Source organism: Pseudopodoces humilis, chromosome 5 (genome assembly GCF_049639895.1).
Source record: "Pseudopodoces humilis isolate 2021_Gansu_Grassland_sample_001 chromosome 5, ASM4963989v1, whole genome shotgun sequence".
Taxonomy (NCBI): Eukaryota; Metazoa; Chordata; class Aves; order Passeriformes; family Paridae; genus Pseudopodoces; species Pseudopodoces humilis.
The window spans coordinates 39,695,218-39,720,140 of NC_142204.1; the positions used below are offsets into that span (position 1 = coordinate 39,695,218).

The window sequence follows — 24,923 nt, forward strand, 5'->3', positions numbered from 1 at the left end:
TTATCTCAAGTACCTTTAAAAAAGCTTCTCTCTGATCAGCTCAATGTTCTGTGTGTATATGAGATACAGATAATAGAGTTATTCACATAAATTTGCATTAATGGTACCGAATTTCCTTAAAAGACTAAATTTAATCTTCATTTCAAAAAATGAAAAAGTGTGACCAATATTTTTCTGATAGGCACACTAGCTGAGTATCAGCTTTTTATGGCTGTTTGTCAAAGCAGATAGAAAATAAAAGCTTTTTCTTTAAGATTTAGGGTAAAACTTGGAAATTGTAAATGCATCTAGGCAGCTGAGGTCCCAGTCTTGAAAGCCAGTTGGACCACATCTACATTGCTATGTGCTTTCATGTGCTTTCGTGTTCCAATTTGTCTGCTTCTGGCACAACATCAAGTCTCACATCGCAGTGCAGATTCTGCTCATCGCTTTTGGGGGCTTTTTTGGGGGCTACTCCTCCCTCACCCTACAGTTCTGAAGATTTGGTGCTAGGGATGATGGGCCCGTAACATCTCAAAACTTGCAGATATTTCTAAGGTTTTCAAGTAACACTAAGTCCATGTCCCTGTGCAATGTCAGTAGTTTTAACTTAGCTCTTACTTGAGGCACTCTGGAGATCGCACACTGGTTGTTTTCCTTCCTTCCATCTTGCTGCTGTTCATTCCAGCTTCCCTTTACGCTTGCCAAGCGTTTGTACAACAGGCAGATGTTCTGTGAAATGCTGGATGCTGGACAGATTAACTCTTCAGTTGTAAGGTAGATTCGAGAGAAGTAGGATCGTACCAGTGTGGAGCACAAGGGTGACAAGCAGTGTCTCCACATCTTCCATCCCTGGAGGCAGATAGATTTCACCAGCTGCCCTAGGCCACCAGAAATGGGATACTTCTGCCCTGAAGTGGAAACAGTTGCCAAATAGAGGAGGTTACCCCTCATAGCTCTAAGTCCATGACTGGGTCAGCACTGGCCTGTCATTATTCCTGGGCAAGTGAGGATTCATGAGACAATCAATCATATGGCCTGTGTGTGGATAATGGGTATAACTAATGTGCCTGAAATAGCAGCTGGCTTTCTGATAATGGACTTCCCAAAGTGCACTGAGTGTCATTAAAAGTATTCATGGCTGCAGGTTGCTTGCCAGAAAAAGTAAGTAAATACATTCATCAGAACTCATCAGACTGGCATCAAAATGAAATATGCAGGAAAGACACGTGAAGAAACTATAAGTACCTTAGGAATCTGAGGGGCCAAATAGAGATTGTTTCGCATGGGCTGTTCTCTGCTACTGTGTCTTCTGGAGACACCGAGGTGAACCCTGACAGGCTGCTGAACAAGGAGCATAGGAGAGCTGAAAGCAAAACTGGCACCCTCTAAACCCCTGTGCCCTCACCCAGCAGCATGCTGAGAACAGGCAGAGCCAGGACCCCAGGAAAAATAGCTTTCTAAGTGTACCACACAGATTACCTGACATCCTTAATTTTGGATTGTCAGGGAAAGATTGTCAGTTATTTATCTGCTCTCTCTCTCTTGTTTTCCCTGTCCCTCCATGAAATCTGCCGTGGATCATGAAAGACTGAGGGAGAAAAAGGTAACATGTGAACTCTTCTCAAATCTGAAAGCAAAATCCCATTTCATTACAGGCAGTTTCCTTGACAATAACAATCTCATTAGTCACAATGTAATCAGAAATCATTGTCCATAATGCCTGCAGTAGAAACACCATGAATGGCAGTTAACAGGGCATGGATTTGTTTCCTCCAGGTTGTCTTCAGTCTTTTCCCTAAGCATTCCTCATCCCAGGATGCCCATTCTTTTCTGCAGGCTGATCCTGAGCTTTTGACACCCTGAGTTGTACCCAAAACTACATTCCTTTTCTGCTGTAGGCTTTATCTCTTTCCTGTAAAAGTCAGCTTGACCATGTGGAGAACCAAGCATTAAAATGAAAGCCTTTCCTACGCTGACCACAGAAATTAAGCAGAACTTAAATTCTGTGGAGCCTTCCTCCAGGCAGGTGGCAGAGCCCTGAGTGATGGGTATCATGGACCTTGGTGCTCCTGAGTAGGACTGTACAGAGGGTTGTGATCACTTAATGCTCTATGTTATTTATAATTCAATATCATCACAAAAAGGAAGCATTAAGTCAGGGTATTAAATATTCGTGTAATTTTCTTTTTTCATTACATTGGTAATTGTGTAGCACTTTGCAGCTGATTTACACTACTCATTTTTTGTGCAAACAAAACAGTTATAAGCACTAATTAGAGTATTTTATTTTAGCAGTGCACAATCCCCAAAATTTTGATCTTGGGTACCTATATCTCTTCAGATCTTAAAGCTTGAGCACACAGGGAAATGGTGTCTCTTTGTCTTGGAGCAGGTTACAGAAAGAGGAAAAGGCAAGTAGGTAGTCCCAAGAAGTCTGCTGTCTAGTGGGATTTGTGTTTGTTTGGCACAAGGATGCTGTAATGACCAAGAATATACATCCTCTTCTTCTAACTCTGAGCTTGTTTGCTGTAGTTCAAGGATATGAGATAAAACCTTAAAAATGTTTTCTTGTAAGGGAAATAGAGAAAATCTTCCTGCCTCCTTAAAACGCCAGACAGCTAAATCCAAAGTCACACAGGTACATAACATGGGCAGCAGTGGATTGCAGGCTCCTGAACACACAAACACAGTCCATCAAACTCCCACCTTCTCCTTTTGCTTATTTGAAGGCTGTAGCCAACTTCCCTAAATGAACTGTGCTCACGTTTTGTCTGATTCCTAAATCTTTTTGGAACTGACAGACCAGGTAACTTGAGTTTTAACTTCCTGATGGGCCCATTTCCACAGGCAGGCTCAGACATCCTCCTCCTCTGCTGGACTCCCCAAAATGCAAGAGATTCATGGGACCATACACAGAGCAAGCCAAAGGGACCATGTCTCCTGCACTGGCCTAAGGTGGATATTCTCCATTGTGGCTGATGAAGACTGGCTACCACTCTGTGGTAGGATGTCCAACTACTTTTTTTTTAACATTTGTTAAGAAAAGTCCCAAACTATGTCTAAAAAAATTAAAAAAAAAAAAAAATCAATTGTTGGTATACTCCTTATGTCTCATCTGTGAACTTTTTGACCTGATGTTCAGCAATGTGACAATAGCTTTTAAGATAAGACATTTTTTTAATAGAAGGAAAATGTCAAAAGAGAAAATAGAAGAGCAGTGGGCAGCGAAGATGCTGTATGGAGTTCATCTCTGGTCTGCCTAGTGCTCAGTTCTGGCAGGATTGATATCAGTTTTTTAATGAAATCACATCACATTTAATGTGACTTGCACACATTTATGTAACAGTAAGAATACAATAACACAGCCTCAGGTTCACATTGGTGACCAGTCCACCTAAAAGATTCAGAACTTACCCTTCTCCCTAGATGGCACAGCCAAATACAACAGAGCCATCAACAACAATGTGGTATGCTCAAATATTTTTATCAGAATGATATGGAAGTTCTGATCCAGAAACCCATAGAAGTTGCAATATCTTAAGTTATTTTAGGTAATTTTTGACTTTTATTTGCTGAAGAGATTTTCCTTCACACCTTCTAAAGCTCCTTGTAGTTAAAAATGTGTATGCAAACACAAAAATATCAGTTACTTAGTAAAAAATAAAACAAAACAAACCTAGAGGTTTAGAAGACCTAAAAGCTGAGGCATCTCTCCTAGCTTAGAGGTAATTTATAGTGCAAATCTCCAGTTACTGAGAAACATTGTAATCCTCCAGCAACTGAATCCTCTGCCTCACCGTCTTCCTATTTCTCCTGCCTAACTTTCAGGAAATGCGTAAGAAAAAGGAAATTAAAAAAAAAAAATAATCTCTTCTTTAGAATGCTCATAGAATAAAACCTTTCCTCAGGAATATGATACTTCTTTTGCTTTTGATTAATTCTAGGGTTGTACATGCTTCACATGACCTGCATGTTGCAGTATCAAATAAGAAGAAAGAGTACTTCCTTGAAAATCAAGATTGGATTAGTTTAAAATTCTCTGGGAAAAAAAACTGTAGACAGAAGATTGTCAGGAAGTTTATAGCTACCTGTGTGATATATTCACCATAAAATGCACATCTAAATCAGGTGGCTGCTTTCTTCTATTAGGAGCATTGGGATATGCAGAAATAGTTGTTCAGTGTAAAACAGCTCATGTGAGTTAGAGAAAGCAATTAAATTAACTTGAACCAGGCACCCATGCAAGCTTCTCCCATGGCAAAGAAATGTGGAATTATAGCGTCATTGCCTTAAAGGATTTATTTGTAAAGTCCTGCATAAGACAGAGAGAAGCATACATATTCTATTTAATGATGCAAGTATTGTCAACTATTTAATATGTAGTCTATTTGTTCCTGAGAAGCCAGTGATATTTAGAAAAAGTAGGATTTATCCCTCATTTTGAAACACATTTCTGGAGCAAATCCAAACCAGCAGCTGGGATTTTATGACTCCTGCAGAATCCTGAAAAATCCCACATTCAGTCCTAAGGAATTCTTATTCACATTCAAAGTGATGACACTATAAAAAAATAGCTAGAAAATGGCTTATTGTGGACTGAAGAGTAGAGCAATCTACTTCTTTATTCCTCTGACCTGCAATTTTGCAGAACTCCAGTGCTGGCAAAAAAAATCAACTGGAGGATCAGAACTACAGAACTACAGTGTTAAGGCTCAATGTTTGTATTTTTATCATTCATAATGGAAATGTTAGGAGTAAAAGGTGGACATCAGAGGTAGTATGAAAGATTTAGGACATGCATGACACAATCATCTGGAGTTTTATTTAATTCCATGGCCCTTGAAAATCCGGGCATCTTTTAAGAAATGGCAGAGGTAAATGCCAAAGTAATTTCCTTTTTAAAGTAGTTATATTTCTATACACTTTATTGCCTTTATACCTGTTCCTGGCTGTATATTCTACAGGAACTCTTGGGACAGTTTTCTGCACCTGCTCCTTGTGTTGGTGCCTGCTGGGCTGAATAGCTGCAGAGTCTTCTCTCTCCATTTTCTCTGCCTTAACACCCCAAAGGCATTGTGTGGATGTTTTGCCCTGAGTGAGCAAAGAATCTAGCTGGAAATCTTTATTTTATAGTGCTTAGAAATTCACATACACACTCATATTTTTCTTCAGAAATACCAATAACACCGCCCCCAACACACCCCAAACATTATTTAAGCAAAAGGACTATGAAAGGAAGGAGAAGATTAGCATAAATATATCTCTTCTAAAAGAAAAGACTATATAACTGTGGTTCAAATATGCAGGAAGTCCAAATTCAGCGTCCCAAATAATGAAACAAAAATATCAATAGTCACATGATTCAAAGCTGACATAAATCCAGTCTGACACTTGTAACTTGGTAAAACGTTTTTGGTTTGTTAACAGCACGTTGCTGGGTTTTGGTCTAGATCAGGTATCACCTGGCTGCAAGAGTGTTGTCAACAAAAGGAACTCTTCATCCCATACTCTTAATTCAACCGAAATCCAGGATATGCCTCCTCTGTTTGGATCACTGGTACTGCTCAGTGATCCTGCAGCATTGCTGATGACAGGACTGCAGCCCAAGTGCAATCAAGGAAAAGCCAGGAGCTGCAGCTTTCATCAATGGGATTTTAAACAAGGGGTTTTCATGAGTACCAAGACACATTCTGCTTGACATGCTGGCACAAAGTCAACACAGAAGAATGCTGTGTCAGGAAACTGTCATGGTATTTACAGCAGAAATTAAACCCTTCAAATTTTCCTCTGAATAAAGGGTTCACATATAGTTGTTTGATTACATAAAATTAGATAATTTCTATAAATGTGAGGATGTTACAGACAATATAAAAATAATCACAACATAATTGTTAGGCAGGATGAAGCTCTTATAAGAGTGCACTCCCAAAAGTGGCTCAGAAAATTAAAAAGCTTCATCTGTATTGCTATCATTATTTTCAAATGACATTCAAACCTGCCACTTTGAATTTCTTTTCTGTAAAAAATAAAAGGAATATTTAATCATCACAACATTAGTCTCCTGTTAGGACATGGCTGTGTCAGAAATAATTTTAGTAGTGAGATTTAAGGCCTTTTAGTCAAAAGGAACTGCCTGTAATACTGACAGAAATTTGACCTGTCACAACCGGGTCCTGGACTCTTTCTGGTGCAAATTCTGGTTTATTTGATCGGGGCCCGTCCCTGCCCTTCGTGGGAGCTTGCCTCTGTTTTAACTCCTTGTATCCCAGCTTTCGCACACCTGGGTGCGGGGAAAGTGGCCACTCAGGAATTGCGGGGGGAAAGGGACGAGCCCTAGTGACTGCAGCGAGCGGAGGGACCGGCGGCTCGGCCGCGCGGGGGCCAAAACTCAGACCCTCGCAGAGGTGCGGAGTTTCACGGAGTGTCACGGCCACAACCACAACTACGGCCGCAGTCCCGGCCCCGGCCGCAGCCCCCGGCCCGCTCCCCCGGCGTGGGGCCGCTCCGGGCCCCGGCCCGCACCTGGCGGGCGAGGGGCGCCGCGCCCGCCCCACCTGGCCCGGCCGTGCCCGCCCCGCGCCCTCCATTGTGCGGCCGCCGCCTCGGGCCACCTGCCGCCGGGCAGCGCTCCGCGCCTCCTCTGCCTCCCACAATCCCCCCGCCCACCCCCTCCGCTCCCCGGCTGAACCGGGGCGAGCCCGCGCCTTCCTTCCCCGCCTGCCTCCCTCCCGTCCCCCGGCTGGCGGAGCTCCGCCGCCTCCCCTCCCCCGCCCTCTCTCTCCCTCCCACCGCGCGGCCGCCGCCCCTCCGCCGCTGCCCGCCGGAGCCACCGACTTCCCCCGAGCGCGGGTCGCCGCCGCCTCGCCCTGCCATGAGCCGCCCCCCGTCGCCGCCGCAGCAACGCTGAGCGGGCAGCGCGGAGCCATGCCGGGCTGGAAGAAGAACATCCCCATCTGCTTGCAAGCCGAGCCGGAGCGAGGTGAGCGCGGAGCCCCGGGGGCGCCGGCCGCCCCCCCCCCGCCAGGGAAGGCGAGGCGGGCGGGCGGGCCGGGGTCTGCGGCCCCGCCGGGTGCCCCCTCCGCAGCCCGAGGCCGGGCACGGCTGCAGCCGCCCCGCGGTGGGACGGACGGCCGGCCGGCCCCGCGCCTTCCATCTTGCTCCGCCGCCGGCGGGAGCGGGGGCTGCGGGGGGCGGCTCCCACGCCGGGCCGGGGGCCGCGCCGGGCCGGCCTCAGCAGCAACTTTACTTTTCTCCGCGGTGCTGCCGCCCGCGTTGCCCCGGGCCGGGCTTTTCCAGCCGGGGGGGTGTGAGCCGGGGGGCTGGGAAGGTAGCTCCGAAGTGACTTCGCGAAACTTCCCCGCGTGTGGCTATGCCGCGGGCCGCTGCTGGACCTGTCCCGTCTGTCCCGGTGGGCGCCGGTGAACCGGCAGCGATCGCGCCTCGGCGCCGAGCGGTGCCCGCAGGAGCTGCCCCGGGTCCCGACAGCGGTCCCGGGATGGCCTCGGGTCCCCGAACCCCGCCGTACGGGTCGGTGATGTCGGAAGCGAGATGGTTCCTGGTCACTTTTAAGAATAATCGATCTATTTAATATAGTAAGATGGTATCTTTGCCCCTTCCTCAGAGAAGGCTTCTGTCGTGGGTGGGTGGTGTGTCCCTTGCTCCGTCTTCAGCCTGTGAGTCAAAGACAAAAAGGCTGGGGCATTATTAACTCTCAGGTACGCCGGTCGAATTATGCCTTTGATTTACAGGTTAGTTCCGTGGTAGCGTGTGGCGACCTGAGGCAGGACATTTGGGTTTGGTTGCTGCCGTGTTGGATAGCTGGCTCTCCCGCTAGGAACAACAATTCACCGAGTATTAAAAAGGAGGAGGTTCTGTTTGCTGTGTGGAAGAAGTCTTGTTCCCTTGTATTGGAGGTGAAGGTCTTTTGCAGAACTGCTGCCCTTCTGACTAGCAAATCCTATCTCTAATGGGAAGTTCATCCCAAACATATGACATCATGAAAATAGTTGCCGAAATAAGTGCAAGGTATTTCAGCTGTGGAAAGCGAGCTTATGAGTCTTTACTCTTCGTAAATACATCATTACTAAAATCTGTGGTCATATTTCTTTGTGTCACGAATGCGTGTAGTGGAGGAATCACAGAAATAGGATGGATGACAGTTGTCAAAATATATCAGATGTGTTTACAGATGAGGGAACTTTAGAAAGGGTCTAATCTGGCTGTGTCAGAAACTGGAAAGATTTTCTCATTTCATTCTGCATAAAGGTTGTGTCATGAGCTGTAACATGCAGACTTGTCTTTACTCAGAGTAAACAATGGTGGTGGGTTTGCTCTGATGGGTTTAATGTCATTTAGAATACTGATTTGTTAACAGTTCTAGTTTGTTCCTATTTCTCTTTAACCTCTTTCATCTTCATTATGAAGCCGAATGGATTTATATGTTAATCGTCTTACCACTGATGCTTTTCTTTATTGTATTTCAATTGTGTAAATAAAAAAATCTCTACTGTGCCTAAAGTAAATTATTGCCTTCTGAAGTGTGTTGCATTGTATAGTGCTTAAGTTTAGCTAGTAATTTAGCAGGATTCCAGTCACTGGAACTTTCTTGATTTAGACTTGAAAAAATATTAAATGGTCAAAATATTTAATCAGTATTGAATTTAATCGTTCTTGAGTATGAAGAATAGATGAAATAAAGCTTTCAAGCTAGACAGAAAAACTGCCAGCACAGTAATGAAATGAAGGTGCATCTTTAGCTAATGCAGGAGTTTAGTGTGGCATTGAGTAAAAGGCAATTACAAATACAGTTAAATTCTGGTTCAGAGCCAGTTGTGCTAACATCCCCCTCTTCTGTTTCTAGAAAATATCTCCATTCAGTTAGTCTGCAGAATGTTTTATGTACATTGTGTTATCAGAAGACTTTTGTGAATGTAAATACTGTTATTTTAAACTAACAGCTGATAGCTTTCTGTGATTTAGATACGGAGTAATACTGGATGTGAAATATCTAGTAATTTAAATTGTATTTATGTCACATATACAAATATGCCTTTATTTAAGATACAAAATATCCATTTATCCATCCCAAATGCTTGTGTATATAGGATAAGAATACTCATACAGAATATAAGAATAAGAAACATTTAAATGCACGTGTATGTTTTTTGATTTTATGTTCCTGTAATCTAATTGTTTTAATCAGTGTTTTGTTCCTGTGAGAGGAGCTAGTCTTTATTCAACTCTGTGAACACCAGTAGGACTGACTAGTAGTAATTTTCCTGTATAACAACACAGACCTGCTAAGTTAATTTGGTGCTGAAGTTTTGTGGTGGTGATCACTTGTAAAGCAAACTACAAAATGAAAAGGGATAGAACAACCCATCGAAACCAGAAAAGTACCCTGCAACCACAAACCAAACAAGATCTCAGAAAAGTGAGCAGGTAAGTAATGCCAGTTTATCCTTGTGCCTCCTGCTGGCTTTCCCCTTCAGGGAAGCCTCCCCTGCTGGCTTTATTATATCCACAGTCCATACCCTCCCTTCTCTGTCATCGTAACAGGTACTGTGCTGCTCTAATTTCAAGTCTAGTTCTAGCAGCCCATTTCAGCTGGAAAAAGTCAGCTCTGGAGGTGCTGGAAAAACTGGGAAGGTAAAGATTTCCCTGTGGTGAACTATGAGTGGCTTGTACCAGACTGTTTTTCCCTAGGCTTTTTCCCCTGAAATGTTTCAGGCTTTCTTGAGAGCTCTGTGTCTCCTTCATGCACCTGTAGGGAGCTGATCAGGCCCTTGGGTCCTCAGCAGTGGAAGGAAGGAAGTTGTGGGCACTAGGATGTGAGGCTTGAGAAGTGGGTGGGTTTGTTAGAGGGGATGTGGGGGCTGTGTCCCCAAGGCACTGCAGCACAGAGGGTTCACTGGGTGCCAATACTCTTTTCTCACTCCAAACCAGTGCAGCATTGCTTTGGGGAGCACTCCAAGGCTGTTGTATTTCCCTTGATGCTCAGTTCATTTTGGGTGTCAGGAACTGGATGGCAGTGCTGCCACACTGCAGTGCAAACCACAGAATGTTCTGGTGCAAGGGATCAGCTAAAAAACTACCCAAGGAGCTGCATTGTTTAGCTGTGAGGAGCTCTTGGGATATTGCAAACGGTGATAACCTTGTGCAGACCTCCTGAATTTGCTGCAAGTGGGGTTATTTTAGTGTATTGGTATCCTTGTTTGCCCCTTCCTTGCTTCAGAGCCCCCCTTCTATATTGAATATCTGCTGCAAAAAGTCCTTAGCGCAGCCTATGATCGTTGTTCCTACGAGTCATGCGCTGAAATGGAGGTTATCCAAAAACTTGATAAAATCAGAATTTTGCTAATGGAAATTGGCCAGTCTTGCTGAAATGAAGTAGCAGAGACATGGTCAACGCTGTTGGCTCACCTTGGCAACAGCTGATATTCTGACTAAAGGAGAATAACCTGGGATGATGTTTCAAGCATCAGAACCTGTAGGGTTTAACATTTGTGAGAGTACTTTCTGGTGGGGAAGATTCTCTTCTGAGGGGTGGCAATCAGTGGTATTTCAACAAGTATTTTTAGATGTCTTGACTGTGGAAATTATGTGGGATACTTACGTCAACTTAAAAAAACCCCTCATATTGTACTGGTTTTCAGTGACTAAAACCATATTTAAAATAGGAAGTGGAGAGCTGCTTTTCTGTGTGTACTGCAGCACAGCTCCTGGTATTCTGCTGCCTGCTCTGTAATCGAACAGTACTCTGCAGTAGCTGTGCTGCTTCTGGCTCCCACTGCCACAATTATCACAAGAAGTCCTCTCCTTCTGAGGAAAGAAACTGTGCTGTGTTAAGTAAAATATTTGTAACATATACCTGATCCAGTGTACTCTGTCAGTTCAAAAATGACATGAAGATGTGCTAGTGTAAGACAGTGTCTTTAAAATTCAGGCTGTACTTCCCTCCCCAGTTTTCTGCCCAAGATGTAAATCAGATCTTGTTGTAAACCACCTAAAATACTTCCTGGGGCAACATCTTTGTAAATACTTTAAGAAGAAAAATGTTACTGGAATTAATTTTGTTCAATATTCCTTCTAATCAAGTTAAATGAAGGTGTTTTGTGGAACTCCTGTTTCAAATTTACAGTTGATCAAGTTTGCCAGGAGTACAGAAAATACTATTTGTACATCTTGTTTGCTCACTGTGGGACTGCTTGAGATTCCTTAATGTACATGCATGTTAATTTTAGAAATTAAAGCATCTAAGTATGCTTTGGTATTGATTTTATTTTTTAAGTAGTATTCCTTCCGCAGTTGTTTTTCCTCTGTTAAATAGACCAGTTAGGTCAAGGAAGAAGGAAATACTGTATTTTTATTTTCTGCTTTTCTATCCACCATTGCCAGTCAGGGAAAGTAGGTGAATTTCAAGGAAATGTTTTAAAGGAAACATTAGGAAATGTTTTAAACCCCAGGACTCAAGGATAAAAAAATGTGCAGGTAATTTGTGAATACTGCCTCAAATACAAAACTAGCATGTTCTCATGGAAGATGTGCTGACAACAAGTATCTATCCCTGAGGTTACTGCTGCATGAGCTTGTCTGCTCATCTTAAGCTGGAAGAGAATCAGTTTCTCAGATAAGGGAAAGATAAGTTACTGAATTTAATCACGTTATTGTGGGTTAGCAGTTTGCATCTGATCAAATGAGGCCACTTCACAGTGGATATGCTTCATGCTCTTGCCAGGTATATGTTAAAAATCAGCTTATTTTCAGCCGAAGGCTGAGGGGTGACTGTTCTTTGTATTTCAGTCTTTCACCTAGTAAGGCAAGAGGAATCTTTGTTCTTGAACTTACATGGGTTCTTGGAAACTGAAGAGAGCTGCAGACCTAGGATTAGAAACCTTGTACAGAGGCTTTCTGTCTGTCTTTATCTGTTTTCTCATGCGTATCACGTGCCTCCTGAAGAGTTAAAGTATAACCTGGACGGCAAAAAACTTCTGTGAGGAGAGGATGTGCTCACAGTGGCAGCCCTAAGAATCAGGACTGGGTGTTGGGGATGAATGTTTGGAAAGAGATGCATGAAAGATCATCTTTTACCCCAGGGAAAGCATTGCCTAGACTTAGTGTGGCATGGAGATACCAAATATGTGAACAGGTGAGACATTTGGTCAGTTGTGGTATGCAAAGTGCACTCTAGTTGGTTACATGTAAGGTGAAGAAGCGATAAGGACAGAAATGGAAGGAAATGTCAGGTTCTCAGCTGCTGACACGAGAAGCTGGATTTACTAGCTTATTCCTCTCCTCCAGTAGCATCTGAAACTGCCACTAAATCTCAGATTGGAAAACACTAGGAGATAGATTATTAACAAAATACTAATTGCAAACTGTATATATTTTGTTCTTGCTGGGACTTCCGCCTTTTCATCTCAGTCTTGACTGAACTGTGTCTTGGACATTGCTCTTTCTCCATCTGCTAAACTGAGTGTTGGTGAAGACCATTTGCCAGGTGGGATAAGATGACACTCTAGAGCCGGCTTTCAGCAGCATGCAAAGGGCACAGGCACGCTGTGTCAGTTTTTTCCTTCTTTCTCTTAAAACCAGCTGGGGTGGGGAAGATGCTAACACAAGGATGGAAAAAAGGCAACAGTTGCTCCCTACTTTTAGCATGAAAGGAACTGAGAGTGGGCAGAAATCGTCTACATCTCTTGCCATCTGCATAGCCAAGTTAATAGCATTTTATGACCAGTGGTATTAAAAGAATTTGTTAAATCTTGTAAGATCTTCATGAAGGTCTGGTCTTCACTGACAGCTGAGAGATGATCATCTCCTGTGTCTGGGTCATAACCAAGGTTTTTTCCCCTCTTGTAGAAAGTGTGAGATAAATGGAAATGAATGATTTCTATTTTTTGCAGAGGTAAAAGTAGTTTTCATGTTTGTAAGAAATGCAGTTAGATTTGTCAGCAGAGAGTGATGGCAGCAAACACTCCAGCTTGCCTCAAAGAACTGTGACATGTAGAATTTGAAGCAGTAACAATATTTGCCACTGACAGGCACAGTTGCTTTTTTGTTGGTATCTGGGAGCTATAAAGGGTATAAGTTCTGAACAAGTTTTTGATCAGAGTTTCTTGCACACTGAAACATTATAGACACGCATAACTGGAAATACAGAAGCTTCAGTGTTAGATCCTTCAGCAATTTACATGTAGACAACTTCTCTTGAGTCTCGGTGCATAATTATGTCCCTACTATGAATTGTTTTTCTATTATTCAAGATGATCTGAGCTGCCACAGCTCTAGGTTCTCCCTGATGATCTGTGAAGACCATGTTGCTCTCCAGTGGTTGCGGGAGGTAAGGCTTGATGCTGCACCTTTGCCCCACTTCTTGTATCTGAGTCCTCTTTAGCCATGCTGATGCTTTTGAAAAAAGATGCACTGAGTCAGCAGGTATCTGTAAGGGTCTGATGATTGTGGTTGTGAAATTTGGATGTGTTTGAATGTTTTACCTAAGTGTTTTGAATTTATGCACATTGAAGTGTCAAGAGTACCATCCATGCTGACTTAAGAAAAACAGACTAATGAGATGTGTCAGCACCCTGTGTGGATGGGGACACGGTGATCACCTGCTTAGCCTTTCATTTGGGCAAGATGAATGTGAGACCCTGCAAAATTCAGGGTAGAATAATAACATTTATGTCAGATACATTTATGTCATGATTACTGTATCATCCTGCTGGTTTGTTTTTTTTGGGTTTTTTTTGGTTGGTTGGTTGTTTTTTTCTCAGTTTCTCTTTCTGCTAGCATAGACTGTGCTGGATGGCTGAGGAACACAAACTCACAAACTTGTGGTGTGTCCTCTGGTATGAGGTTGCCAGCTTTATTATGGTTCTGAATGACAGTGATGGTCTAATGTCTGGGTTTTTTTTTCAAAGTCATTATCAGTGCAAGTTCTGTGTGTCACTGATTGTGCATCACAGATTAGAAGCAGTGTCCTTTGCTTACTGTTGAAATAGTTTAACGAGACCATTCGAATAGAAAAGACAGGTAAGCAAAGGGTGACAGTTTTGGTACCAATGCATATTCCACAAGGAGTTTTGTTGTCTTTTTTGTTTGGAAATCACCACAGGAATTGAGACTGCCTGGCATGACTGACTCAATCTCCATCTTTTTTGTGCCCTAATTTCTTGTTATTAGTAAAAATCACCACTGAGAAGATTCTGCTACTGTGAAGAAAACTACACAGAGTATTTTAACAGTTTTACCATCTTCTTTACACACTGAAATCCCACAGATTCCAGAGTTCCTCAGTTTCTTCATGCAAGTTTAAATCTTCTCTCAAAATAAGAGAAATTATTCCCTGAAATACAGGGATGTAATGACAACAGTTAAAAGTAACTGTCAGTGAAACTTCCCAGATTTTGGTTTTATTTATCAGTGGGGTGAGACTGAAGTTTTACCACCACTGTTTTGTGGGCTAGTAAATTTCATGTTGTGTAACTGAACACAAACATTTCCTTATTGAGAGATAGAGTTTTGAATGTTGTAAAGTATTGCCAGAATGTGTCTTCTCAGTAGCTGACTTTCCTAGGAAGGCAGGAGAATTTAAAATAACTGTTTTTGTTTACTGAGCCACACTGTGTAGTTAGCACTTTCTTCCTGATGCAGTTTCCCAGCAGGTGAATGTACAGTGGGACTTGGTCTCTCTGTCCCACACTGCAGTGTGTGAAATAAAACCAACACATTTACATTTAATCAACAAAATTGTCCAGGGCCAGTTGAACAGCTTTGAGTTCAGCAAGTTGGCTTGATCCACTTTCTCTTTCAGTGGCCTCTGCGACCTGTCGTGTGGGGCTCCATACGGCTGCTTTCCACTTCCGGTTCATCCCTACGACGCGACAGGAACTATCAGTGAACAGAGCATAGCGTGTTTCTTCTGCTGGTAGTTGGTTGTACGGTGGAGCTTCTTCAGCTCGTGTCACTTGTTCCTGCTCCTCTTCATCAATGAGACCAAAGTTTTCACCTTCCGGCCAGTTTGTAATTATCTCTAAAATTCCAGGGCGATTTGGGTTTCTTATACGGGCGCGCTGCGTGATGAGGGCAATCTACTTGCTCCATGTAGCGTCGGTGGCGTGGTGGGTAGAGGGAACCTTTGCTTTGAACATCCACCCCAGCACTGGCAGTCGGGGTGCCAGGAGGAGTTGTGCTTCTGTGCCAATCACTTCTGAGGCGGCTTGAACTCCTTCATAGGCAGCTAAGATTTCCTTTTCTGTGGGAGTGTAGTTGGCTTCGGACCCTCTGTAGCTTCGGCTCCAGAATCCCAGTGGTCGGCCTCGAGTCTCCCCAGGCACTTTCTGCCAAAGGCTCCAGGACAGACCGTGGCTCCCGGCTGCAGAGTAGAGCACATTCTTCACATCTGGTCCTGTTCTGACTGGGCTAAGGGCTACTGCATGGGCGATCTCCTGTTTGATCTGAGCAAAGGCTTGTTGTTGTTCAGGGCCCCACTGGAAAGTGTTCTTTTTGTGGGTGACCAGGTAAAGAGGGCTCACAATCTGGCTGTACTCAGGAATGTGCATCTTCCAAAAACTTATGGCACCTAGGAAAGCTTGCGTTTCCTTCTTGTTGGCTGGTGGAGACATTGCTGTGATCTTGTTGATGACATCAGTAGGAATCTGACGCCGTCCATCTTGCCACTTTACCCCCAGGAACTGAATTTCACGAGCTGGTCCCTTAACTTTGCTCTTCTTGATGGCAAAACCGGCTTTCAGGAGAACCTGGATGATTTTCTCTCCTTTCTCAAAGACCTCTTCAGCCGTCTTTCCCCAGACAATGATGTCATCAATGTACTGCAGATGTTCTGGAGCCTCACCCTTTTCCAGGGCAGCCTGGATCAGTCCATGGCAGATGGTGGGGCTGTGCTTCCACTCCTGGGGCAGTCGGTTCCAGGTGTACTGCACTCCCTTCCACGTGAAGGCAAACTGAGGCCTGCATTCTGCTGCCAGAGGAATGGAGAAAAATGCATTAGCAATGTCAATAGTGGCGTACCACTTCGCTGCCTTGGACTCCAGCTCGTACTGGAGCTCCAGCATGTCTGGCACGGCAGCGCTCAGCGGTGGAGTCACTTCATTTAATGCACGATAGTCCACAGTCAATCTCCATTCTCCTTCAGATTTACGCACAGGCCAGATGGGGCTGTTGAAGGGTGAGTGGGTTTTGCTGACCACCCCTTGGCTCTCCAGCTCTCGGATCATCTTGTAGACGAGAATCACAGCATCTCGAGTTGTTCTATATTGTCGGCGGTGCACCGTTGAAGTAACAATTAGTACTCGCTGTTCTTCCACCTTTAAGAATCCTACTGCAGATAAGTTCTCTGACAGTCCAGGCAAAGTGTTCAATTGCTTAATGCCCTCTGTCTCTACAGCTACTATCCCAAATGCCCACCTAAGCCCCTTTGAGTCCTTAAAATACCCACTTCGAAAGTAGTCTATACTCAAAATGCATAGAGCCTCTGAGCCAGTCACAATAAAGTATTTCTTCCACTCATTCTCAGTCAAGTTCACATCAGCTTCCACTAAAATAAAGTCCTGTGATCCCCCTGTCACACGATCCAGTTATTGACCAAAAAATAATGAAGAAGGCTGACCCTTATAGTCTCTGAGAACAAGTCCTAAAAAGCGTAGCACAAAAATATCTGTGTGCAAACAATCTCTATATACAACAAACTCGTTAAAAAACCATAAAACAAAAATGAAGAGGAACATATCGGTGACTGGTGTGTAAGTGAACCAGATCTTGTTTTATTTCTGTGGATATCATTCAGTGACACAGAGGTAATGCCAGCTTTTCTACAAGTGCCTGACATGGAGACAGGTGTTCTGCAGTCCAGCACTTGTTTGTCAGTTTAGCAGCTTCTGCAATGGGACAGTATTCATGAGAACAATTTTTGTAGGCAAAAAAAATAAGAACAATAGCTGCCACTTTTGGGGGAGGCTGTAATAACAGCTGACATGACACTGAATTCAGCAGTCAGAAGTATCTGTGTGATGTGTTCTGCGTAGGCAAGAAGAAACAAGGTCATAGGAAATGGTTATTGGAATAGAAATAACAGATTTGTGGAGTATTTGAATTGTATTAATATTTTTTTATTTGGTTTATTGTCTCTGTGGACCAGATACTAAGTCCTTTGTATTTCTGTTGTATTTTGTATTTCTGTTGCAAAGAACAGCTTCCCCTGCTTTTTTCACCTTGATTACCAGCTCCCCTTTCCTAAAGGTGAGGAGCAACCTGGTGCTGACAAGTGCTGCCTCTCACCTGAGAAGTTTTTTTGGCATCTGAGCAAAGCCAAAGCCATTCCAAGAAGTGAGTTGTGTCAAGCTCCCTGCTATGCTTTCTTGAAATCTCTTTAAAGCATTGGTAACTGGCAGGATTTTGTTGTCTCTTGTACCCATGCTCCTCACAACAGGGTTGAGACCTGAGTTTGAGAGGAGGCAGTTGTGGAATAAACACATTGTTTTACTCTGACAAAGGTTTAATCTCAGTGGCATTTTCAGTGAAGTATTTAGTTGTTTTTGTGTTAGGAATGGATTATTTACAAAACAAATGGGCAGGAAGTAGAGTGGTAGTCACAAGAGCAAATACTCTGGGGAGTAAAATTCACTGCCTGGTAAATGAATGCAGTTCTGCTGAATTCTGAAGGTTAATTCACTTGTGACAGCAAATTTACTGAGCCCTTGTACCTGTTAGTGGAAGCTGTTTCTTAGTCCAGGCTCTCTTCTGAAAAGTCAGAGAAGACTGTTGCCAAAAATACATTGCTTCCCTCATGTATATCTGCCAGTTTTATTCTTCTGTATTTTTACATTTTCTGGATCATATTTGTAAATGCCTCACTGTTATTGAATGCATTGAGAAGTTTTGAGCCTGAGCCTTTCAAAACACCTTATATATTTGTTAAAGCTTTTAAATTTGTGAGGAATATACCTGTAATTTACTTTGACTTTTGTTTTTGTCTAATATTAAACTGTCCCAAACCAAATGACATACACAAGATGTGGGCTTTAAGTTAACTGCATTGTTAAAGATTCTATGTGCATCGTGATTTGAGGAACTGAAGAAATGTCTCCTCTCTTACAGAAATGTGTTTTGAAATTACAATTTGTAGTGCTTTTAACTTCACCTCTTATTAGGACTGTTTGCAAAATGTGCAGGCCACAGAAATGTGCAGGATTTGCATGTCAGAAGTGAAGCAGTTGATGAAATACTTTCAGTTGGGGTGTGGGCAGCTCTATGGAGAGGAAGAATGAAATGGGTAATACAAAAGGATAATTCAATATCTTTATACTTGCAGCTTTTGTGAGTCAATAACTCAATTCAGGAATGTTATGGGCCTCAAGCACAAAGTGTTAAAACTTGACTCATGTTTTTTATGTATTCATTTTTATTTATTGAGAGAACACATCTTGTGACTTGAACTTCGTATTATCTTGATTTGAATATTATAGGGCTTTAGTATTCCCAAGCTTTCCTATCATTACAGCCACTGACAAAAATGGTGCACTAACTTGGGCTTCTCTTATGGTCACTCTTATTTCCTTTGTCTTTCTTGAGCGCACTTATAGTAAAGTTTTTGAATTTTCCTGTCTGCCTAAGGTGTTTCTTTCACATGTCCACAGATTAAGGCATGCAGTGCTACCTGTATTTGTTTAAAAAACAAATCAAAAATATCAAGAATACTATATTGTAGTATTCATGTATTATATCTTGTATTCTTGTATTAATGTATCATTCTGTTTAGATACATTTCTGATACATTCACTTCTATTTGTTTCAATATTTAGTGTGAACTGGTTCCTACTTTTCAGAATACTTTAATATGAAAAGAGCTTTAATTTTCGCATAACTTTCCCCCTGCCATTAAAGATAGATTTTTTCAAACCAAAGAAAGAAGATTCAGCTGCTGGTTCTGAATTCTATTTTCTGCTTTCATCAAAGATCAGGGTAGTAGGTAAGTAGTGCCTTAAGCCATGTTCCCATACATATGTTTCTTTTTCACAAAGTGATTGAAGTAATTTTAAAAAACACAACCTCTAAGAATTTTGTGATGTCTTCCTCAGGTTTAAATATAGGAAGCATCCGTCTAGGTGAGTTATGGATTCCCCTGTCATTTAAAGAACCAGTCTTGAATATTTTTTTTGCCGCCTTATAATAAACATCCAGCTACTTTTGACCTTCGTCCTTTTCCTCCTTTTCCATCACTCCTTTTTTTTTTTTTTTTTCTGATCTTACTGGGGTTGGTGGTATTTTTTTTCTGACCCTTTTTTGTAATTAGGCATATTTAGTTCCTAGGCATATTTAGTTCCTCTTTAACTGCAATGAAAGGAGTCAGCACAAAAACTAAAAATAACTTGATTGGTCTGTTCATTGAAACTGAACAACTGTCTGGTGTTTAATCTGCTACTTTGAGGAAAAGTGGCCTTTAACTGAGTTATTTCAAGTGTTGCTTATTATTTCCTTAGTGGAAGTTGCATGAAATAATTACATAAAATGTCTTTTTTAATATGTATGGTTTTGCTTTCAATTCTTAAAATGAAAATTCAGTTTGTTTATATGAAACTTCTAAATCTTCTAATTGACAAAACAGGATTTTATGAATGCATTATAGTTTTTTGGGAAGCTGATGGTCAGTTATAGACTGTTGCCTACATAATTGTGATACTCAGAGTTGTAGTTACACACATGTAAGGCTTTGCAAGGTTAAATGTAAGCATTTTCATGATATTTAAGAGTATGCCTTTTGTCGTATGCCATGCTAGTAAAGTACAATACACAGGGAGCAGAAATTAAGGCCTTTTCCTGGGATTGTTTGTGACAGTATTCTTTAAATAGAACAATTTTTATCCTAATGTAATGAATGTGTGTTTAAGTTTAAACACATAAATTAGCATATTGGCATGTGGATTCCAGTTAATAATCGATAGCACACCGAGGATTAAAAGAAAAACAAAAACTTGTCATGGATTGACAATATGTCTAAAAGATGTCTGCTAGCACAAGGTGCTCATAAAAGGGTTGAGCCAGCAAACTGTCCTGCATGGAGTGCCTAATCCAGCAAAGTATTAAAAAATATACATATTTTCTGGATCAGAACACAAGCTCTGACTCTAGCAGAATAAATGGATGATGCATCTGGTCCCAGTTAATTTGGTGCTCATCTGAGAAAGTTCTCTAAGTCAAGGGTCAAGGTCACCAAAATCTTTGCTGCTTAAATGTACAGATAGAATCATAGAATGATTTGGGTTGGAAGGGACTTTAAAGGTCAGCTTGTTTGAACCCCTGTGCCATGGGCAGGGACACCTCCTACTAGACCAGATTGCTCAGAGCCCCAGGCAACGTGGTCTTGAACAGGGGCAGGGTAGCCACAACTGCTGTGGGAAACCTGCTCCAGTACCTCACCACCCTTTCAGCAAAGATGATCTTCCTAATAGCTAATTGAAACCTACTTTTTTTCAGTCTGAGGCCATTCCTGCTTGTCCTGTCACTGCAGTTCCTGATGGAGAGAGAGAGTCCTCCTCTGGCTTCCTTGTAGAGCCCATCTAGATACTGGAAAGCTGCTCTGGGCTCTCTACACAGCCTTCTCCAGGCTGAACACTCCCAACTCTCCCAGTCTGGCTTCAGAGGAGAGGTGCTCTAGTGCCCTTGCTAACTTGGTGGCCCTCTGTACTTGCTCTAGCAGCTCCTGTCCCTATGACAAAGGCACCAGAACTGCACACAGTACTCCAGGTGGGATCTCAGGAGAGCAGAGGGGGAGAATCACCTCCTTTGACCTGCTGGCCATGCTCCTTTTGATGCAGGTATTGAGAATGAATAATCCTTCTGAAGTTAGTGTGCTTAAATTTATGCCTGTGACTTCTATGCTTAAGTAGATCAAAGGGTAGTTCTAAAAAGAAACCATTTATTTTCTTTAATTAAAGATCATTCTCATGATATGTGCTAATATCTGTTTTGGGGGGAAAGAGAAAGCCAGTGTAAAGGATTTAAAATACTGTAAATTTTTTCCCTGTGTTTTTATTAAAATACTGGGGTTTGTTCCCAGAGAAAATGTAAAATATGTTTTTATTTTGTGGTATTTCTCTGCTTATTCCTCATAATCCTTGTTGGAAGAGAAGTTAAATGTGTTTAACTGCAGGATGTTAGACATTCTTTATTTCTGGTGGAAAAACTTTTTTTGTGGTCATTGAAAGCTGTTGCATAGTGAATGTAAGTAATGTGCAAAAAATGTGTACTTAGAGCTGGCATTTTTATCACCAGAAGTAACACGTACTGTGTACCCAAACAGGTCTGAGATCCCACTGGGTTTTCAGAGTTACCTGATTTATTATCACAAAGAAGCTAATAATTCTATATCATAGTAGAAGGAACAGTCTTTGTCAGAGTGGAAATATTGAGAGGGTTGGATTTTTGACATTTTTTTCAATTTTTTCTTTAGTATGAATTCTAAAACCCACAAACTTTTCCCTACTGTATATTTGACTGTAATAGCACTGAAAGCAGAAATTATCAATGTAGAAAATAGGGTAGCATCTTGGTTGAAATCAAAAAGAATTTTCTGTTGAATTTGTTGAAAGTAGGATACCCGTGCTGTTGCCAGTTGGGAAAGCTACAAATATGGCTTAGATTTTTTTGAAAACTGGAGCATGGCATTGGATGGAATGACAGGATCACCTCTTAAGAAAGAGAGATTAAACACTCTGGGGCTGTTGCTGCGAATTGGCATTGAAAGGAGGAAAACTAGTGATGCTATTTTTGTGCCTTGTTCCTTAATTCCCAGGTAGTTAAAATAGGTATACTTCTGGATATTCCTTCTTACTTTGATTTTGTATTCCAGTCTTTCTGCTGACTTTGAAAATGCGTTGACACCCAGGAGGTGTTAGTGAAATTAAGTAATAATTGAAACATTAGAATTTCTAAAGAAACTTATAAATGCTCCCAGACAAGTCTAAATATCTTCTGCTTTGTGGATCAGAAAAGAGGACTTTGAGTTCATTAGTTTGTTTCATCTTCAGCAATGGTTTAAAACCTTAAGCCTTCCGTCTTTAAAATGAGGTAGGTATTTATGAGAGAAAAAATGGGGCAGATGTGTGGTTGCAAGGTCATGGTAAAAGATCTGCTTTGCAGCTGGAACTCTCATGTCTTGTTCTTCAGTCAGTGAAACACTGTAGTCTCTAGTCTTTCCTGTATGAAGGAATTGTTAAGATTTCTCATTAATAGTTGGTTAGAAAATACAAATAGAAGAAAACAGACACCTTTTTCTTTTTTTCCCAGACAAAAATATAGACTTACTTGTGTGAATACAGTATGTGGGAAAGATTGTAAAAAAGCTGTATAAACCCAATATTATTCTGCAGTATGACATTGCCATAAAACTTCTAATGCTCTATAGCTTTCCAGTCATTTAAAAAATTAAATAAATTCTCTGATAACATACAATACTCATATGTCTTTAAATAGACTTGAGTTTTGCTATGGTAAAGAACACTGGTGTATAAGTCATTAAAGCTAATGGATTTTTATTTGTGTATGCTAGTTTCCTCTTATACTGGTGCATCTCTGTGTTTATTGAAGATTTCCTTGAGGAAAAAGTCTTAAGGGAACATAATTTGAACATAAATGTTTAATCAGGGGAGAGAGGGGCTTTATTTTCATAATGAAAATGTCATCTTTCCCCTTGAACTGAGGTGCTGCATAAAAGGTAGACAAGAGTAAAAGCACTTTTGCTTGTCTGATCTCCAGGGACAAGTTTATAATCTGTCATTGCATGGTTTGGGAGCTGATAATCTATGAGCCCAGTTGAACAGAAGAGAGGAAGCAATTTTTTCCTTCTCATGTAAAACCAAGGATTTACATTTAATCTTGTGAAAAATATACTCTGCCAGTACTGAGATGAGAGCACCAAGGTACCTAAGTTTGTACAGAAGAATTGTACTAAGTTAGAGTTGGCAGTGCTAGCTTTATGGTTGGACTTAATTGTTTTAAGGGTGTTTTCCAACCTGAATGATTGTATTATATTAAGTTCCTCTCTAAGAGACTGATTTAGCTATTAATCTTGATTCTTTCTTCTGATGTCCCAGTAATTTGGGTGATGCTGGAGACAGCTTTGGTCTCAGACACCTTTAGGTTTTACTTCTTCTTTACTGAGCTTCTAGAGTTGTCTTTTTGATGGTGATGGACTTAAATACCTCAGCTTCTTCCCCCATACTGTGCAACACAGCATTTGCCATTTGTTTTCTGTCTGACTGAGCAGGTACTGTTCTCTTTCCCACAACCACCCTTTGGCTTCCCCTAAGCTGTGAACTTCATCTGGTGTAGAAGAGAGCTGTAAATAGTTTTTGCATTAGGTTCTGCATTCAGCTATCAGCATCATGTTCTGCTTCTTCCTGAAACTGAGTTTGGAATGCAGTTTTATATATTTCATCCTTTTTGTGATATTTCAAAGTTACAATGAACTAGGGCAGTTATGGGAAGAATTTGAATCTTCAAGGCAAAGGACAGGTGCAGTGAAGAATACCTATAAACACCTATAGGCAAACAGGTAGAATATATTGCTAAAGCAACCTTATTAAATTGGCAGTGATGAGAATGCCAGATGGATTACTGCTTCTTCATAAGATGTTTTATTAAAAAAGAAAAAAGTAAAAATCACAAAATCTTAGTAAGTAGGGACTGTGCTATGGTGTTCAAAGATGTGAACTAATATTTACCCATTCAAGGAAATACTTTGAAAATGTCACTTTTATTAGAGAACAACTTAAAGGTCTAGAGGTTCCTTCATCTCCTTCTTTGCATACAGTATAGACTGTGTAAGCATAATTTGAGATTCAGAATATGATTTTTTTAATTTGTAATTTTTATTCATTAAAAGTCAAATTAAGATATAAACTAAGGAATAAGCAAAAAAATAATGGAATGAAATTGTTTGAAACTGTTTTAGTTATGTCTCATGTCATTCTGCAAATGTTTTAATTTCTTTTATGGTGAAGTGTTTAATGAACATAAACAAAATGTTGTTTAATATTTTATTTAGTTACGTTAAAATGAGCTATTTCTTAAAAGGAAAGCCAAGAAATTGTTTTCTAGTAATCCACATAACCTTGCCTAAGCCCATAGTTTATCTAATATTTTCATTTTCCATTTCGTCTATTAGCCTTGCTGTCTTCATGTTATTGTATTTTGCTATTTTCGTATGGTTTCATAATATTTGTTTGTTTCCTTTATCAGTCCTCAGCTATTGCAATGCTTTTTTTTTTTTTTTGACTGATTTTTGTTTTAACAGAGAGAAGAGGGGTGGGCGAATAATGTTCAAACAGGAACACTGTTTTTCGTGGTCGTTGTGTCCCTGTCCTTGTCACTGCTGTCCGTGTTCTTTGTGGCAGAGGCCTGCTGCACACTGATTGTCTCTCCTTCACACCTATGTCATTGGTCGCTGTCTTTCCTCAGTCTGGAAGACTTGGGTCCAGAACAACATCGAGATTCAGATCCAGATGTTCCTGTACTACAGCATTGAAAATCCACAAATCCATCCTTCTCCCTGCTTTTAGAGCCACTGTTGGGCTTTGAGGAGAGCTCATCACTGGATTGTCCATTGGTCCTCTGCTATTGGGTTACCCAATGAGTACATTTTCCTCAGATACCCTGACATTGCTCATAGGTTGCTCTTCATTGTCACTAGAAATCTGTACTGATTATGCAAGAATTATTAATCTCATCAGTTATCCCTCTTTCATGTTCATTGTCAATGTTTTTCTGTTTTGTTTCCTTTTCCAAAGATCTTTTCTTCCTGGTTTAAACACATTCCTAGCCCTTCCTGGTCCACATGAATTGATGGAAAAAATCCACCACGAGTCATGGAGTTAAGAAAAGTCAGAACTCATCCATGAGCATTTCTTTGAACTCAGTTAAAC

General features: G+C 41.4%; 1 protein-coding gene across 1 annotated transcript in view; it reads left to right on the forward strand.

Annotated features, from left to right (window-relative positions):
• Positions 1–6,827: 6,827 nt before the first annotated feature.
• GRIP1 (glutamate receptor interacting protein 1) overlaps positions 6,828–24,923 on the forward strand; it is a 314,081-nt gene continuing 295,985 nt past the window's right edge. Inside the window, exon 1 of the mRNA XM_088054742.1 lies at positions 6,828–6,961. Within this exon, the coding sequence (XP_087910868.1) occupies positions 6,907–6,961 (55 nt within the window). The 5' untranslated portion in view covers positions 6,828–6,906. The remainder of the gene's footprint in view (positions 6,962–24,923) is intronic.